Source organism: Miniopterus natalensis, chromosome 16, assembly GCF_054644295.1.
Source record: "Miniopterus natalensis isolate mMinNat1 chromosome 16, mMinNat1.hap1, whole genome shotgun sequence".
NCBI lineage: Eukaryota > Metazoa > Chordata > Mammalia > Chiroptera > Miniopteridae > Miniopterus > Miniopterus natalensis.
The window spans coordinates 38110519-38127368 of record NC_142096.1 but is presented as its reverse complement, the minus strand read 5'-3'; the positions used below and the strand labels follow the sequence as shown (position 1 = coordinate 38127368).

The 16850-nt window shown below is 51.5% G+C and overlaps 1 protein-coding gene across 1 annotated transcript in view; it reads left to right on the top strand.

Moving 5' to 3' along the window:
• KCNQ3 (potassium voltage-gated channel subfamily Q member 3) overlaps positions 1-16850 on the top strand; it is a 199477-nt gene that overhangs the window by 158879 nt on the left and 23748 nt on the right. Inside the window, exons 2-5 of the mRNA XM_087825206.1 lie at positions 9686-9776; positions 11242-11368; positions 12536-12708; positions 15699-15854. Of these exons, the coding sequence (XP_087681332.1) occupies positions 9686-9776; positions 11242-11368; positions 12536-12708; positions 15699-15854 (547 nt within the window). The remainder of the gene's footprint in view (positions 1-9685; positions 9777-11241; positions 11369-12535; positions 12709-15698; positions 15855-16850) is intronic.

Below are 16850 nucleotides of genomic sequence, written 5' to 3'. Positions count from 1 at the left end.
CGTAGGCCCAACTACACAGTCCACATCGGCGATAACCTTTTTCCCCCAAATATTTTCCATTCATGGTTGGTTGAATTTGTGGATGAGGAACCCGTGGATATGGGGACAATATACTATGAAAGGCAATTTTTTTACTTCCCTCTATGAGTATAAGGTGAGAAGGAGAGAGGAAGAAACTAGCATCTGATGCGGGCCTGCTATTTGCCAGAACTCTGGGCAGTTTGCGCACTTGGTTCTCTTTTAATCCACACGACCGTCTTGATACCATTGTAATGAACCTAGTTATTAGAACAGGAAAGGAGCAAAGGGAAGGCCAAATGTCATAGGCCTGTCATTTGGGCAGCTGTGCCAGGAAGCTGCAGCTTTACACTCCCCAGGAGCCACGGGCCTATTCCCAGCAGGTCCCTGGGGGAAGGGACTGCACAGGGAGGAAGACAGACAAATGCCCAGTGAAGTTGGGGTGACGTGGGGAAGGTATTTGCCTGTCAGTCACACCTGGGAACAGGTCATTGGCCAGAATAGGCGTGACCACTGCAAGGGCACAAAATTTAGGAAATTTAGCCCCTAAAACAAAAGAGCCCATTCTCTTGCACTCTAGGTTTCTCTCACACCCTTGGTTGATTCCTGGCTTGTGGAGCTCTCACGCTCCTGCTCTCCTGCCTTCACCCCCATGGCTCACGAGCATGTGGACCCCCCCCCCCCCACACACACACACAATGGACTGATGGGCTGCAACTAGCCTGATGCTGAACCCGACCCGGCTGCAACATGAAACAGAAACTCTGGATGTTGGGTTTGCTTCTAGCTCTACCAAAGCCCCAACTACACTTCTGTAACTGGGCTAAGGGAAAAGGGACTTTGGAAACCCAAGGATGTAATTCCGTGCAAATAAAAATCAGTCATCCTCTCGTGCAAGTCTCAGAGCTTAGAAGGAGCTCTCTGTCATATTCACCAACTGCATGAAAGCTCGAATCTGTTGTAAGTTCCGCCTTTGGCCTTTGAAAATGGTTCACGTTGTACTATTGGATGCAGAGACTGGCCTGCAAAGCCACGCACACCGAGGCCAGAGGCTGCTGTGAAATCAAGGATGTTTGCACGCAGACCTCTTCAGAGAAGTGGTTTTTCGTTATAAGGACTTTTGCTGCGCTGCGCAATCTCTTAGCTCCAAAGACTGGGGTCAGATCCTTTGCATTGTCACTCCTGTGCTATAAATGAGAAACTGAGGTTCAGAAAAATAAACCTGCCCAACCAAGGTCACCTGGTTTCTAGGTGGTGAGCTGCAATTCAGATCCTGGCTAACTCGTGTTAGTTATCTGTTCTGCAGACAAACTACCACAAAACTTAGCAGCTTAACACAACACACGTCCATTTTCTCAGTTTCTGAGCATCAGGAACCCAGGCAAGGCTTACCTGGGTCTTGTGCTCAGGGCTTCTGACAAAGGCTACAGTGAAGGTGTCAGCCAGGTCTGGAGGCTCATCTGAAGGCGTGACTGGGGAAAGAGTCTCTTCCAAGCTCCCCTTTGTGGTTGCTGATGAATTCGATTCCTTGAGGGCCGTTGGACTGAGTCTCTGTTCCTTGCTGGCTGTTGGCTGACAGCCACGTTTAGTTCCCTACCACGTGGGCTCTCCAACACAGCACTCGCTTCATCAAAGTCAGCAAAAGAGTCCACCAGCAAGACGGCAGTCGCAGTCTCTGTAACCTAATCACAGAAGTAATCTCCCACTTTTACTGCTCTCTGTTGGTTAGGAACTCATCACAGGCCCCAGCCGCCTTTTCACAGCAGGAACTGACCACATGTGTGAAGAGCAGGAGGTAAGGATCCCTGGAGATCATCTAAAGTCTGCTCGGTGCAATTAGATCCCCAAACCTTTCCTTCTTTCCTTTTTGGCCTTGGTTGCAAGAAGAACACGGGAGATGCCTGCAACATGAAGAAGGTGCTCAAAAGACAACCTCGCATCACTTTATTAACACCTATGGTCTTAGAATATAGTTTTCACATGTTGAATAAAAATGCTGTGTTGGTGACCAGGCTCTGCAGAGGCGGCGGTCCCTAGCATAGTCCTGACACGTGGGAAGCACAGTGCCCAGGAGGAGCTGTATGTCATTCATGTCATTTGAGGGGAGAGGGGGCTGGGGACCAGATTGACCTTAACATCCCAGGATGTCATTCGAGGGGAGAGGGGGCTGGGGACCAGATTGACCTAAACATCTCAGGGTGTATCAGCGATATGGCCTGTTCTGGAGGAAAAAAGGAAACATTCAGAGATGGCCTGTTTCTCTCCACTTGTTTGGCCTAGATTCCCACTGTGTCTGCCACTCAGCCTGGCTCAGGTGTCCTGCTGGGGCAGGAAGTATAGGCCTAAGGACTCCTATCTCTAGCCCTTAGGGAGAAAAGCATGAGACCTGCCAGAGCTTGGCTAGCCTCACCTTTATCTGGAAGTGTCAAATGAAGACAGGGCTGGAGGAGGTGTGTCCTGGCAGCAGTGATGGGAGTGATGCATATTTCAGCTGAGGCTATTGCTAGTGTGCAGGTCAGAGGCCTGGAACAGAGCTGCTTGGTCTGGAGAAGGTGATAACCCTGTCCTCAGGCAGAAGCCTCCACCCTTCCCATCTCCCCAAAATAACTGTAGTCTTCCTTTGAAGGGTGGATGGATCCGAGAACAATGACAAGGAGCCCTGCAGAAAGAGCCAAATGGTGACTCAGACTGGTGTAGCTGGTGCAGTGCATCATGGGACTCAGACAGCATCCAGCTAGGGCTTCATCCAATTTTTAGTTGATTTACCCATTCTAAGTAGGAACCCCAGGTCTGATGAAACGGCAAAGCTCCATCAGCCACATGGGACTCAGTCATCGGCCTGACCCACCTGAGCTAAAATTCACTCCTGCAGTCGCCAGCAGGTATTGGCCAGTGTGCTGCGCCAAGCACGGTGTTGCAGAGTCTATGAGCACTGACTCCTTTACTTCTCACAACAGCCCTGAGTTAGGAGCCACTGTCATTCCCATTTACAGATGAGGAAACAGTCCCCTAGGTGGTGACAGCTGAGAAATGAACTCAAGCCTGTTTGCCTTTGAAGGCTCTTCCAGGCCTGCTCACCAGCACTGGAAGCCTGAGCCCCTGGGAACTGCCCTAACGGCCTTTGGGATTTTCTATCCCAACCCCCTCATGTCAGGGATACAGACTGAGGCTGGGAGGAGGAAGGGACTTCCCCAGGTTCTTGCCTGAATAAGCAGAGATGGAGGTGGGTGTGAGCCGTGGGCTTCTTCAGCCAGTCCCTTGGGCTTAGCGCTGTGATTCCCAGAAGCCCTCAGACTGACTCAGGGAATAAGGAATCCCTGGCACACAGTGGGTGCTTTACCTCTGGGGCATTTTGGATGTGGAGCAGTAGGTTTTGTCTCCTGCTCCAGAGCAAGGACCAGTGGTGGTGGCTAAGGATGGTGTCACCACCATCTGCCCTGTTAGAGGGCTCAGCCCTGCCTTCGCCTGGGTGAGGGGAGAGTGTGTAATATCCCCGCTGAAGCAGAGGTTTGGGAGCTCTGGTTCTTTCTTGGCCCCTGGGCCTTCCACTTGAGACACCAGTGCTGTTGGAGCGGCTTCCCTTGTGTCCGTTTCCTCCCGTCTCTGTGGCCCTGGCCTGGGGGGGAGACGGCAGAGGAGGGTGGAAGCTTGCAGGAGATGGCATCGGATTTAAGGGCATGTCTGGGACCTTTGACCTTCTGGCTTATTTGCAAGGACAGTGGGGACCCTGCAGACAGGAGGCAGCTGTTGTCTCTGCCCAGGACTGGCCCACAAACCCAGGTTCACTCCTGCAGGTCTGGGGTGGGGTGGAGAGGGTGCCGGGCAAGGAGCAGAGGAAGGAGGAAGGGGGAGAAGAGTGGAGAGAAGTTAGGGAGGGGCAGTGACAGGAAAGGGGTGAAGGCCACAGAGAAGGAAACCTACCTGCCAGAGGAGGAAAAGCATAACTAGGGAGGCAGGAGAGCTGGAGAGCCAGGACAGGAGAAGGGGTGACTGTGTCTAGCCGCACAAACCTGGCTTCCACCCCAGAAATCAAGTTCATCTTTTAAGAGTAAATTGAAATATGCAAGAGGCCAAAAAGCATTTCCTCTTCTCAGGTGAAGGAACTTTCTTGATGCGTCTGGCTTTATCCATGAAGGATTGTTCTCGCATCTCAGAAAGTGCGTCCCTGAGGCGGCTGGTGCCTTCGGTTCCTTGATGGGCGAGGAGATTCTCAGCTCCGCAGGGCGTTTGCTGCCGCCCGCTGGCGAGAGCCTGGCTCTGCACGCTCCCTGCGACGGGAGCCAGGCTGGAGCGGTGCTTCGCTGATCGGTTAAGGCTGGACTCTTGCCTCTGCGGGCTCAGTCGCGGACCGTTAGAGCTGAAAGGGACTGAGCCCCCAGCCCCGACCACTGCCTTAAGCTTTACACGTGAATTTCGATCAGCCTGCTGGCTCTTATCACTGGGACCTTACACTCAGCAGGCCCATAGCACGGTCTGTCTTTTCAGCCTGCTGGCTCCATGCATTCTCCTGATGTCTGTGACCAGCACTTGTCCACCCTGTCACCCACCCCGAGACCCTGCAGATGCTCCTCTTGCTCAGCCTCTGTGTCCCATTGGTCACAGATCCTGTTGAGACCACTGGGACCCTCGTTCACTCTCATGGGACCCTTGTCATCTCGCCAGTTCAGCATTATCCTCTCTCATAAGCCCCTGACAACGTCTTCCTGCTGCTGTCCTGTCCTGGGGCAGTCTCTGTTGATAGAGGTAATAAAGACAGCGATACAGGTGTAAGGTACAGAGGTGGGTGCTACGGGTACGGATATGGGTGTAGATGTAGATGATGTAGATGCAGAGCTAGAGATGATATGGATATGGGTATGTAGATACAGGTGTAGGTGATATGGGTGTGGATATGGGTGTGGATATAGAAGATGTAGATACAGAGCTAGAGATGATACGGATATGGATATGTTGATACAGGTATAGGTGCTACAGGTATGGATATGGGTGTAGATGGAGATGATGTAGATGCAGAGCTAGAGATGATATAGATATGGATATGTAGATACAGGTGTAGATGATGTAGCGATGGATAGTGATATAGATGTGGGTATAAATGTAGATATCGATGATATGAGTTTGGATATGGAGCTGTGTACATTTAAAGATCTTCTGCTGAATGAAGTCCAGACCCTTCACTTGTCCTAAAAGCCCTTCATATCCCCTCTGCCTTTTCTTTCCAGAACCACCTTATATCCATCGCCTTTTATTCCAACAACAGGGCAGTTGCTCGCTTTTGAAATCGTTTTTGTCTGTTGTCTAAACACTTATGGGTTCTCAGGAAGTGCCAGACCTTGAGATGGTCACTGGGGTACAGAGAGAAACAAGACAGTGTCTGCTCCCAAAGACCAAACACACAAGTGCAGCCCAGACATGAGCTAATGGACAGGGGGAGGGATTACCCTGCTCTATAAAAACTGGATGCACTTGGCACAGAATCCCATTCCGTACTGTTTGTTTTCTATTGCTGCATAACAATTAGTGGTTTACAACTCACGTTTGTTGTCTCATGGTTCCTGTGGGTTGGGAGCTTCACTGAGTCCTTGGCTTGGAGTGTCACAAAGCAGTTTTGGGCTGGGTCATGTTCCTTTCTGCAGCTTGAGAGTTCTCCTCCAAGCTCACCTGATCCTTGGTCCTTGTGGTTGTAGGACTGAGGTCCCACTTACATGCTGGTTGTCAGCTGGGGGCTTCTCTCAGGTTTTAGAAGCCACCAGTTTCTTGCCTTGTGGCTCTCCCAGCCCCTTCACCCCATAGCAATGCACTCCAAGGCCAGCAGGAAAATCTCTCACTCCATTCTGCTAAAGTCAAGTCTTATATAAAGGAACATAATCACAGGTGCATCTATCTCATTGCCTTTGCTTCGTAACGAAACCTAATTGAGGGAGTGACATCCCATCATCTTTGACTTATTCTGTTGTTAGAAGTAAGTCAAAAGTGCCACCTGCACTCCAGGATGGGGATTATACAAGGATGACTCACTGGGAGCAACCTCAGGGCATGCCCACCGCACACGCACACCTGTGGAATCTCCCCAGGATTTACATATATCCCAGATACCGAGTGCAGGTGGAGTCTGGCTTCAGCTATCTCTGAATTAGGTCAGCTATGGGACGCTGCACTATTCTTTCTCCCCAGCCATGGGCTTCAGCCCCATGTTCGATGCCAACTCAAGACAAAGCCACATGCCCTGGCTGGCTTGGCTCAGTGGTTAGAGTGTCACCCTGTGGACTGAAGGGGTCTCGGGTTCGATTCCGGCCCCAGGGGGGCCCTGTGGGACGCAACCAATGCATGTGACTCTCACATCGATGTTTCTCTCTCTCTCTCTCCCTCCCTTCCACTCTCTCTGAAAAAATATCCTCAGGTAAGGATTAAAAAAAGACAAAGCCACTCCCACAAGGCCGTGGTTGATAGTTTGCATGGCAGGACCACAGACTTAAAGTTTTACACATTCTTGTTCTTAAAAATATCCTGTGTTCCTTCAGCATGTGGTGAGGCCATATCCTCTCCTTTATCAGGCCCAACCCTCAAGACCAACACCCTTCTCCAATTTCTTAATTTTTATTGCTGAGGAGCTTAGCAGTCTCGTGTCTTTAGGGTGGCAACTTCCACCTCATCTGGCTCCATAAACTGTTTCACTAGACAAAGGCAGCCCCCCTGATGGATTCTAGTGTCAGGTATTAGGATAGTGTGTGTTATTTACGATGCAACGCAAGCAAACGATTATAAAATGATTGTGGGTTAAGGTCAGGACTGAAAGAGAAATACATCAGGTATTCTCTGGTCTCAAGGGACAGATCCCCCAGGGGAACCTGCAGAGAGCAGCTGGGTCATAAAAGGATCTAGAAGCAAGATGTGACTGGCACTGCCAAGGCATTAGCAAGAGGAGGAAGGGGGTTGTGAAGGGAGTGGGCAGGGAAGAGGAACATCAAAACAGCACGCAGGCTCAGTCTGAGGAAATGCTGTTGTTGGGAATGGCCGGCCTGGGATCGGGAAGCAGCAGCTGAGGCTCTGAGGAGAGCAAGGCCAGGTCATGAAAGGTCTACACCCCTTGCCGAAGGAGAAGATCAGGCCAGGTTCTGTGACCATGACTTTCACACTGTCCATGTGCACACTGTTCACCAAGCCTAGGGGTCCAAGGTCCAGGCCAACACACATAGCATGGGAACATCCTGGGTAACCTGGGACACATGGTCAACCCTATCGAAGCCTCAAATATCCTTCCAACCCCTTGGTTGCAACCTCTCGGAGGCATCACATCCTGTGCTCCCAAAGCATGTGATGGACACTTGAGCCATAACTTCAACTACATTCCCTGTAACTATGTGTCCTCTGCTTCCTGCACTGGACTAAGAGGCGCTTGAAGATGAGGGCTAGGTTTTCTTCCTGTTTGCATCCTTGAAACTACGGCTATGCCTGGGACAAAAGAGGCCTAGATATACAGATATTAAGTCACATCAGGATCGTAGCTAACACTTCGTGAAGGCTAACTGTGTGCCAGGCATGCTTCCAGGCACCTGTCCTGGATTACATTGTTGAGTAACTGGGGACATGGGCACTTTTATTGGATTCATGCTACAGGTGAGGAAATCAAGATGCAGGGAGGTTATGTGATTTGCCTAAGATGACACAGCGTGCGTGGTAGGAGGAAGACTACTCTATCCTAGGTTATCTCCAGAGCCTATGAATGAATAGAATAAAATCTTGAGAGAACTAGAATTTGGACTTGCAGAATCATCTGAGATGGATTAATAAGTACCCTGCGTGTTTCCCAGGGCCTGGTGATCAATGATGAGTGTGTGTCTGGAAGAACCCCAGGCATCATTTACATGATGCTATACAGTCAATCAAACGGTTCCCTATCTATTATCTCCTGTTGTCCTCTCAATAGCTGTGGCCTCTAGGAAGACTTGTTTCCCCCCTTTCTATGGACCTGATCCTGGGTTCCCACAGTCACGGAGCTACTGGATATTGCGTAGAGTGCCCGAGCCTCCTGTGAGCCTGTGGCTTTGGACTCCAAACTCTACGGTCTTTCTACTAACAACACAATGATCTTGATATTAATGATTCCTTCTGATGAGTTTCTTTGTCTCCAAAATGGGCACAGTCATCTCTACAGTGGGAGGTGGCTGTGAGGGTAATGAGATAATAGATGTGAACTGGTGGGTGGCCAGTGCTCACTAAAGGGCAGGGCTGGTACATCATCATCTTTGTCACCATCATCATCATCATCACCTGCAGAGATGATCTGGGATTCAGGGTAAGCAGATTCCAGGCATGGGTCAGAGTCACGAAGTTAAAGTAAAATGGCCAAGCACAGAAGGGAGCTGAAAATCTTGTTGAGGTTCCTAGGCAGGGTTGGAAATAGAGATTCAGGTCTGCAGATGAGCAGGCTTATTGATCAGAAAGTGTGACCAGGACCACCAAGGCTCAGAGCCAGGACTCAGATCCCCAGCCATGGCCGGGAGCAGGCATTTCCAAACCTCCTTAAACATGGTCCTTCTCATCACACCCTGCTGTAGCTGTCTGTTTGTCAGGACTGTGCGCTCATGAGGACAGGTCCAATTACTATCGCTGAAATCCAGCTCTGTGTCCCCACTGCCTGCCTTATAAATATAGAATGAACGAACAAGTGGGTACCCACTTACACGAGCTAGCCAGAAAAGCATGGATTGGAACCTAGTAAGGCAAAGGGCCAGATTCCATAAAGCAGGAGAGCTTGAATATGTGGTACCAAGCCTCACCCGTGGACCCGAGCTTGTGAATTCCCACTTGGACACCCAGAGAACATGATGCTGACCATTGGACCAAAGGAGAACCTGCCTCTTGGTGGGGGGAAGGAGAACCATTTTACTTTGTTGAAACAATGAAGCACGCACACATATACACCCCCCCTCTCCCCCAGAGTTTACAGAGATCATGGTCTTAAAGGATCGGTTTGCAGTTGGCTCCTGTCTGGGCATGAACCAGATGACCCCCGCACGGCTTTCCAAGGACCAGTGTTCTGCATCACTCAGTGTGGTGGCTCCTGTTCCTTCTAGCAGGAAGAACAGTTTGCAATTTTACAAACAATTCTGAAGATCCCCAATGGAAAGAGGTTATTTCCTTGAGTACCTGTTGACTTGTAAAAACAAAAACCAAAAAAAACCACACACCATACTAAGACATGGTGATAGAAGCCTTCACTGAATTAATCAATTTTTGGGATGAGTTCGTTTTCTTTACACTAAGAACTTTTTCATATATTTGAAAATCGTATTCCTCTATGTGCAGGACAGGTTATTAATTTATTCACTTTCCTAATGGTTTACTCAAGTGTGTGATAACCTTTGGTGTTCAGGGAGTCTGCAGCCACTGGGGCTGGGAACAGGTGATCTAGTTCGAATTCCAACTAACTAACTGATTCTGCTAACTAGCTGGTGCCTATCCCCTCCCAGCCTTGCTTTCTTTAACGGAATAGTAACCTTACCTGCCTTACTGTTTGTTATGAGGTTAAATGGGATAGCACGACACATGTCCATGCCCAGTGGAGGTTGTGGCTTCATCCCACTGTCTGTCACCTCTCCCTGTCTAGCCTTGGAGCAAGCCAGGACTCGACACTTCCTTAGGCTCCTCCTTCTCTCCCGCCCAGGTTCCTGATCGTCCTGGGATGCTTGATCCTGGCTGTCCTGACCACGTTCAAGGAGTACGAGACCGTTTCGGGAGACTGGCTTCTGTTACTGGTGAGATCGCGGACCTGCCATGGTGCTGAGTTTCTGGGGTAGTTGCTTCTGGTTGGACTTGCACCGGGAAGGCAAGGAGGCTGCCCTTGGGTGCAGTTCTGCCCAATTGGTTTTGGCTTCCTGGAGTCTTTGGCCAAGTCCTGGCCCATGAGAAAGCAATGCTTGGATCAAATGGTCAGGTCAACCAGGGGCACTGGTGGAGTGGGGAATGCCAACTGTTATTCTAGATCAGAGATAAGGGGGCGTAAACAAAGTCAGGGCAAAAACCAATACACACCCGTTGAATTCTAAAATACAGCTTCCCAGTCCTCTGAAGGTTAACACAGAGGGATGTTCCATTCTGAACCCCGCTTCTGCTTTTCCTTTGTAAACGCTGGGGATCTCTTACCCCATTCAAGGCCAAGTACAAAACCCCATTTCTACATAAACTTTCAGTCCTTCTCCCCAGGGCTTCTGCCTATTTTTACCTTCTGTTCCCCATCAGGCTGTGGTGGAGAGAGAGAGGGGCTAACAACCTCCTCTGCACCAGGCAGAAAGGCCTCAGGAAGGGCTAGTTCTTCCTGCAGCCCGGGCAGCACTAGTCCCTGGCCCTTTGAGTGACCACACCCTTGCTGAATGAGGACTCTGCCCACCTCTTCAGGGAAGGGGTGCCAGGCCCCCAATTTGCTTCACAAAATAGCAGAAGCTTTGTCTCCCACTGACGTGCCATCCTTGGTTCCAAAACCAGCAGATTCCTTCTGAGATCAGGTGTTTATGACCCGCACACCCTGAGCCAAGATCTGAGCTGGTGAGTCCCCAGCAACCATCAGTTCTAGGAACTAGGTTTCTGGGGTCACCGTGGAGCAGTCACTCCCCTGGGAGACCATCAAAGAGAGAGGGAGGCAAGGTGTCCTGTCTGATTATCAGTGGTGGGCGGTGGGACAGAAGGACCCGGTGACCCAGGAGGCAGCATGGTGCTTACGATGTGGACTCCAGCCAGATCCCCAGCCTGGGGTTCTTTCTTTGCCACTTTGTAGGCTTGAGAAATTTGTCTAACCATTCCTGGCCTTGGTTTCTCAAAACGTAAAATGAGGATAATATTATGAAACACTGCCCGGATGGTGCCTGGCCCAGGAGCCACACTTAGGAACAGTGGCCACAGTTGGCAATACCCAGGTAGGCTCAGTAGACGGCTTCATTGAAACCTCTCTTTTCAACCCAACTGCTCTTCTTAGGGGCTTTTAATACATTAGAGGGGTTTAAAAAATGACCCATTGGAACAGAAATATAGAAAAAAAGAACAAGCGATCACTTTGCAAGCCTGAATGTTGGACCGTGAGCACATCCCAAGGAAGACGGGAGCTGTCCCTGGAGTGGAGGATGCCTGTTCCCTCCCCTCCGTCCGCAGGGCAGTCACAACAGCAACTGCTGGTTTCTGACGCCTGGTCCAGGCTAACCCGTGTCTCTCTGTGTTTCTTCAACCCAGGAAACATTCGCGATTTTCATCTTCGGAGCCGAGTTTGCTTTGAGGATCTGGGCCGCTGGCTGCTGCTGTCGATACAAAGGCTGGCGGGGACGGCTGAAGTTCGCCAGGAAGCCGCTGTGCATGTTGGGTAAGCCCGTCCCTTCCCACGCCCTTCCCCTGGGGACTCCTGGGGCTCTTCGGAGGCCGGCCCAGCCCGTCACCCCACCTCCACGAGCTCCCATCTTCTGGCTGCTGAATTCCCTCTCTGTGCCTCCTCATGAGGACTCCACAGAGCGGTGATTCCTCATGGGCATGGGGGCACTCTTGGCATTTGGGCTGGGAAGGAGCCAGCCCATTGCAGGCTGCTGAGCACCCAGTCCCTAGACTAGCAGCACCCCAGTCATCATGACAGCCCAAATTGCCCGTGCATTTCTGGACTGGCTGTGGTGGGAGTGGGAGGCAAGACACCATTGCAGGTTGAAAATTGCCTCTGTAGGACCACATTGTGCCCATTCCCCAGAGGTGGAAACTGAGGCTCATGGAGTTATGTTCCAGTCACACAGGTAGAAAATAGCATATTCCATCCTAACACCCTGGTCTGGATGAACCTAGCACCTATGCCCTCCCCGCCACCATGTTGCTATGCCTTGACCCAAGAGCTGCTTTGAGGAGGTGTCACTGGGCCCCTTCATTCGAGTGTGGGCATTCTGATAGCAGAGAAGATGGGAGCTCTAGCTCACCCTATTGCAGCATGGACCCGTATGTTCCCATCTGAAGATCCTACCAAACCACAGAGCAAGCAGACAAAATCTGCCCGCAGTGAAGGTTAGGGGACTTAGAGCATCGAGTCCCAGAGATGGTTCAAGCTGCAGGATTATAGAACACCGGGGCTGTGGGGCCCCGCAAAGGCCTATGCCCTCCCGTCTGATGCTCCAGTCCACTTCGCCGCAGCCTCCAACTGGTCGCACAGACTGCTTGCATAGCTCCAGTCGCGGGGCGCTCACTACCTATCAAGGTGTTTACTTCATCTTAACTCCTCTGACTCTCCAGATATCTGAGTTCAGCCATTATGTTCCTTCTCTCTATTCCAGCACTTCCTATCGGGGAAATGCCCTTAGCGACTTCACCTACACCTTATATCTCACGTTTCCTCCTCTGTCATGGGAGACTAACCCTGCTTACCACGTGTGGTTGATTCACGGTTTAACACAGCACTGCTTGACACGTGCTCGTGTGCTGGCAGACGGGGCCTGTGACGGCTCCATTGTAGCCAGACAGCTCTGGTCACTGTCCCTTTGTCTGTCCTCTTTCCCAGACATCTTCGTGCTGATTGCCTCTGTGCCCGTGGTCGCTGTGGGCAACCAGGGCAATGTCCTGGCCACGTCCCTGCGGAGCCTGCGCTTCCTGCAGATCCTGCGCATGCTACGGATGGACCGGAGGGGCGGCACCTGGAAGCTCCTGGGCTCGGCCATCTGCGCCCACAGCAAAGTAGGTGCCACGGAGAAGCCACAAGACCACGTGCACTTCTCACTCCCCTTGCCCTCCCATAGCAACCCTTCAGTATGGTGTCCCCAGAACGGCGTCTTCCTGCCACCACTGGTGATGATGAGGAGGAGGAGCTGGAGGCGCGGGAGGGGCAGAAGCAGGTGTGCTGCACGGAGCAGAGCAGCTCCCCCAGACACAGACCCCCTCGACCGTGTTGGACCCGAAATTTCCTCATTTCTCAAACAGGGGTCATAACACCTCCACCTCTGGGTTGTTGAGAGGATGAATGGGCAAGGTATCGTGGTGGCAAGAGAAGGCTCCAGAATCATGCGGGCTGGTTTGGATCCACACTCTATGGGTGCGACTTTGAAGACTTTTGGGACCTCTCTGGGTCTCAGATCCTGCATTTGGGAAATGAGAAAGACGGCTCACCTCAGATGACAAGCGGCTGGAACGTGCCCAGCATGTAGAGATGGTTCAGTCTCTGTTGATCGGTGCCTAGAACTCAGACTAGCTCAGCCCAGGAGCTGGACGCTATTGGTTCTCATCACAGTGACAAGGAAGCAGGTACAGGAGAACAGAGGCACTTGACCAAGGTCATGCAGAAGGACACACACCAGCAGTCTGGCTCGGAGCCCACGTTCAGTGGTTTGCTGCTGGTCACGGTGGAGCTCACCTCTCCCAGGGAGACCAGAAGCTAGGGCGGTGGGACTTAGTCTGATCCCCTTCCAAAGTCCCATGTACTTGAGCAGGTGTGGAAACTGAGGCAGGCAGAGTCCTTAACCTGGGGCTGGGGTTCTCCATTTGCCCAAACCTTAGGTACCACTTTGTTTTAACATCCCTGCCTTTGCCGGGCCCAGGAGAGTGGAGGAGGACCCTGTGCCTCAGCTCAGGCAGAAAAAGCCTTCGGAGGCCAGTGCAGGAGAAATCAGAGCCAGGGACCTCAGGGTGGTGGTGTTCGGGGTAACTCGGAGATGACTAGTGCTCAAGGCCTGTGTCACACAGAGTTAGTCTTTTAAGGACAGGAGAGGCCAGGCTCTGCTCTTAGAACAAAGAAGCCCTGGAGTCTCCACAACCTGGCACAAAAATGTTGGCATCTTCTTGCACACACAGAGTCTGATGTGGGCTGGGTGGTCCCTGTCCCATCGGTCTCGGAAATGAGCCTTGAGTCACTGAGGCAGGGGAGGAGGGGCATGGAGTGTCCGCAGAATGGACTTTCACCCACCACTCCCTGCATTGGCGACACCCTATTCCTCAGCCCCAGTCTGACTGCAGGGGGCCTGGGCATGTGCTGGAGCCTAGGGCATCAGGGGACAACCACAGGCTCTGCCACAGAGCTGCTGGGGAAAATCGCGTAAAGGCAGAACTACCCCAAATAGCCTGTAACTGACTGCAAAGCACAGAATGGGGACACATTTTCACTTCTCATCAATGACCACGATGCTGCTTCTTCATAACTCACAGCCAGTTTTTCTGTGCATAGGATGTTTCTCTGGCTAAGCACCAGAAGAAACTTCTGACTCACATTTGGGGGCCAGAGCGTGTGAAAACATGTAGAACACGAGAAAGCATTCTATGAGGCTGGAGGCTGGTGCTCAGACATGGGCATGGGAGGGGTCCAATTCCTGCTTTCCCTCCCAAGCCCTCTGCGGGGCAGGCCCTGGCAGAGGAGGCTGGCTGCCTGGATCGTGCGCGCCATCCGAACTCACCACCTCTCTGCCGTGGAGGGAGCTCGCACACTGCACTGTGCGTAATGGGGGTTAGACATCATTTAGAGTCTGCTTCGGAAGCAGCAAAGGCATAAAGGAGCCAGAGATAAACCCTGTCCCCAGTTGCAGAGAAAACATCCAGGAAAATTTCATAATGGAGGTGACACGCATCTGAAAATGGTGCGATGCTGCTGCTCTGGTTGGTCCCCTGGAGAAGGGCAGCTCAGGCAGTGAAACCAATGTCGGCAAAGGCGTGGGGGGAGGCAGGAAGCAACCTGCCGGCGACGTCCCGGTGACCCAGCAGGCCAGCTGGCTGGCCGCGGACGGTCAGGTAGATCACGTAGGTTGATATGAACAACTTTGTTCTCTGACGACTCAGCAGGGATGACAGGCCTAATTTTCAGATCGTGTGCGCCAATAGCCTTGACTTTCTTCCCGCCAAGCTACCGTGCTAAACCTTGAAGTTGGAGCAGAATGAGAGAGAGAGAGGCTTCGGGGTTTTCGCCGTCGGGCTATTGAAGCTCCAGTGACGCCCATCTTTGCCACGTCTCTGCGCCATCCTCACTATTCCCTAACATATTTTTTGCAGTCAACTTCCTCTTGTTTACTTACTCATGTGTCCTTGTCTGTCATGTGATAACATGCATGACATAATAGGTTTCAAGTGTTATTTATACTTATTTTTCATATGCCTTCAGTTAGTAGGTGACTGACATGAAAACTGTGCATCCACCAGTAATTCACGTGGCACTTTCTGGAACTCTATGATCCAGTCCTTCATTTTACAAACAAGGAACTAAGACTGGGAGGAGGGGTCATTTGCCCAGGGTCGCATAGTCACTCAGTGGCAGGCAGGGCTCTGTCCACTGTGCCACGCTAGTGCCCCCTACTGTTGGTGTCTCAGTGGCACTGAACTTTTTTCTTCCCAGTCCTGCATGGAACCAGGTCTCCTGAGTCCTGAGTCTTGTCTCAGAGGCAGCAGCCAGGCCTTCTCGCCCTCCCTGCCCCGGTGAGGCCTCTTGGGCTGTTATATCAAGGTCCCCCCAAGGCGGAAACTTTCCTTTCCACCTACAGCCTTTCATCATTGTTTCAATGGTGGAAATAATGACTATATCACTGACCCCCTTTTACAGAGATGGGAGGTGAGGACCAGAGAAGGTGAGTAACTTGCCTACGGTCACAGAGCTGGTAAAGCTGACCCCGTCCAGCTCCAGGGTGTCTGCCTCCAGCATGCACCCCGCGGCCTCCAGTGACCACTCCCCTTGTTTTCTGCTCACCCTGCAGGAGCTCATCACCGCCTGGTACATCGGGTTCCTGACACTCATCCTGTCTTCATTTCTTGTCTACCTGGTCGAGAAAGACGTGCCCGAGGTGGATGCGCAGGGAGGAGAGATGAAGGAGGAGTTCGAGACCTATGCTGACGCCCTGTGGTGGGGCCTGGTGAGTCACCACCATGGGGACTGACCGTTATCCACAGAGAGCGGTGGGGGGGCCTGGGCAGCTGCATTCTGAGTCTCGGGTGAAAGCTAGACCTCCTCCATTTCGATCCTTCTGGGGAGATGCCTTCGCAGGCCATGCATTTTGAACAAACAGACTTTCCATAGTGTTTACAAGAAGCCAGGGCTTCAAGCCGTTTGGTCCATGGTCACTAGCGCCATTACCTCATTTGTTGTAGGCTGTTATCAGCAAAGCCACTCATGTGCAACAAACACAGTGACAGATGCACAGATGTGACACAGACCTTCAGACACACCTAGCGACGCCCACAGGGACACGTGGTACAAGGGAAGCACCTGCTGAAGGCTTACTTTGCTCCAAAGCATTGCTCTAGGAACTTTACCTTTATTAACATATTTTAAACTCAAACAATTATTATTAGACCCTTTTTTAAAATGGCCAAACTGAGGCATGGAGCAGACAAGTAACTGAGTCAAGGAAGACCCTGAGCTGACCTGGGATTTGAACTCAGGATTTAGGCTGCAGAGGCCACACTCTTAACTGCTCCGCCATCCTGCCTCCTGGGTTCCCAAGTACATGCACACTGATGACCTGGACATGTGATCACTCACAGGAATGCACAGCACACAGTAGACATGCACACATAGCACACAATACATGTAAACACACCCATAAGCACACATATAACTTAACTATACACAAAATCACACACAAATACACACCCATTTGTACATGCACAAACACCTTTGCAATTACTGAAATATTTGCTGAGTGGTTGACTATGGTGGGAAATCCGTAACTCAGGGACAGGCCCCGATATACTCCTCTAGAGCTTTTCTCCCATGGGGATCTTGTTCTAAATGGTCACAGCGCACCCCCACCCCTGTCCCCGGGTCAGTGCAGAAGCTGAGCTGATGGGTGGAGCTCCTGGACACATCCCTGGTTTCCCTCTCCCTGGGAAGCCCCACGTCTGAGCCC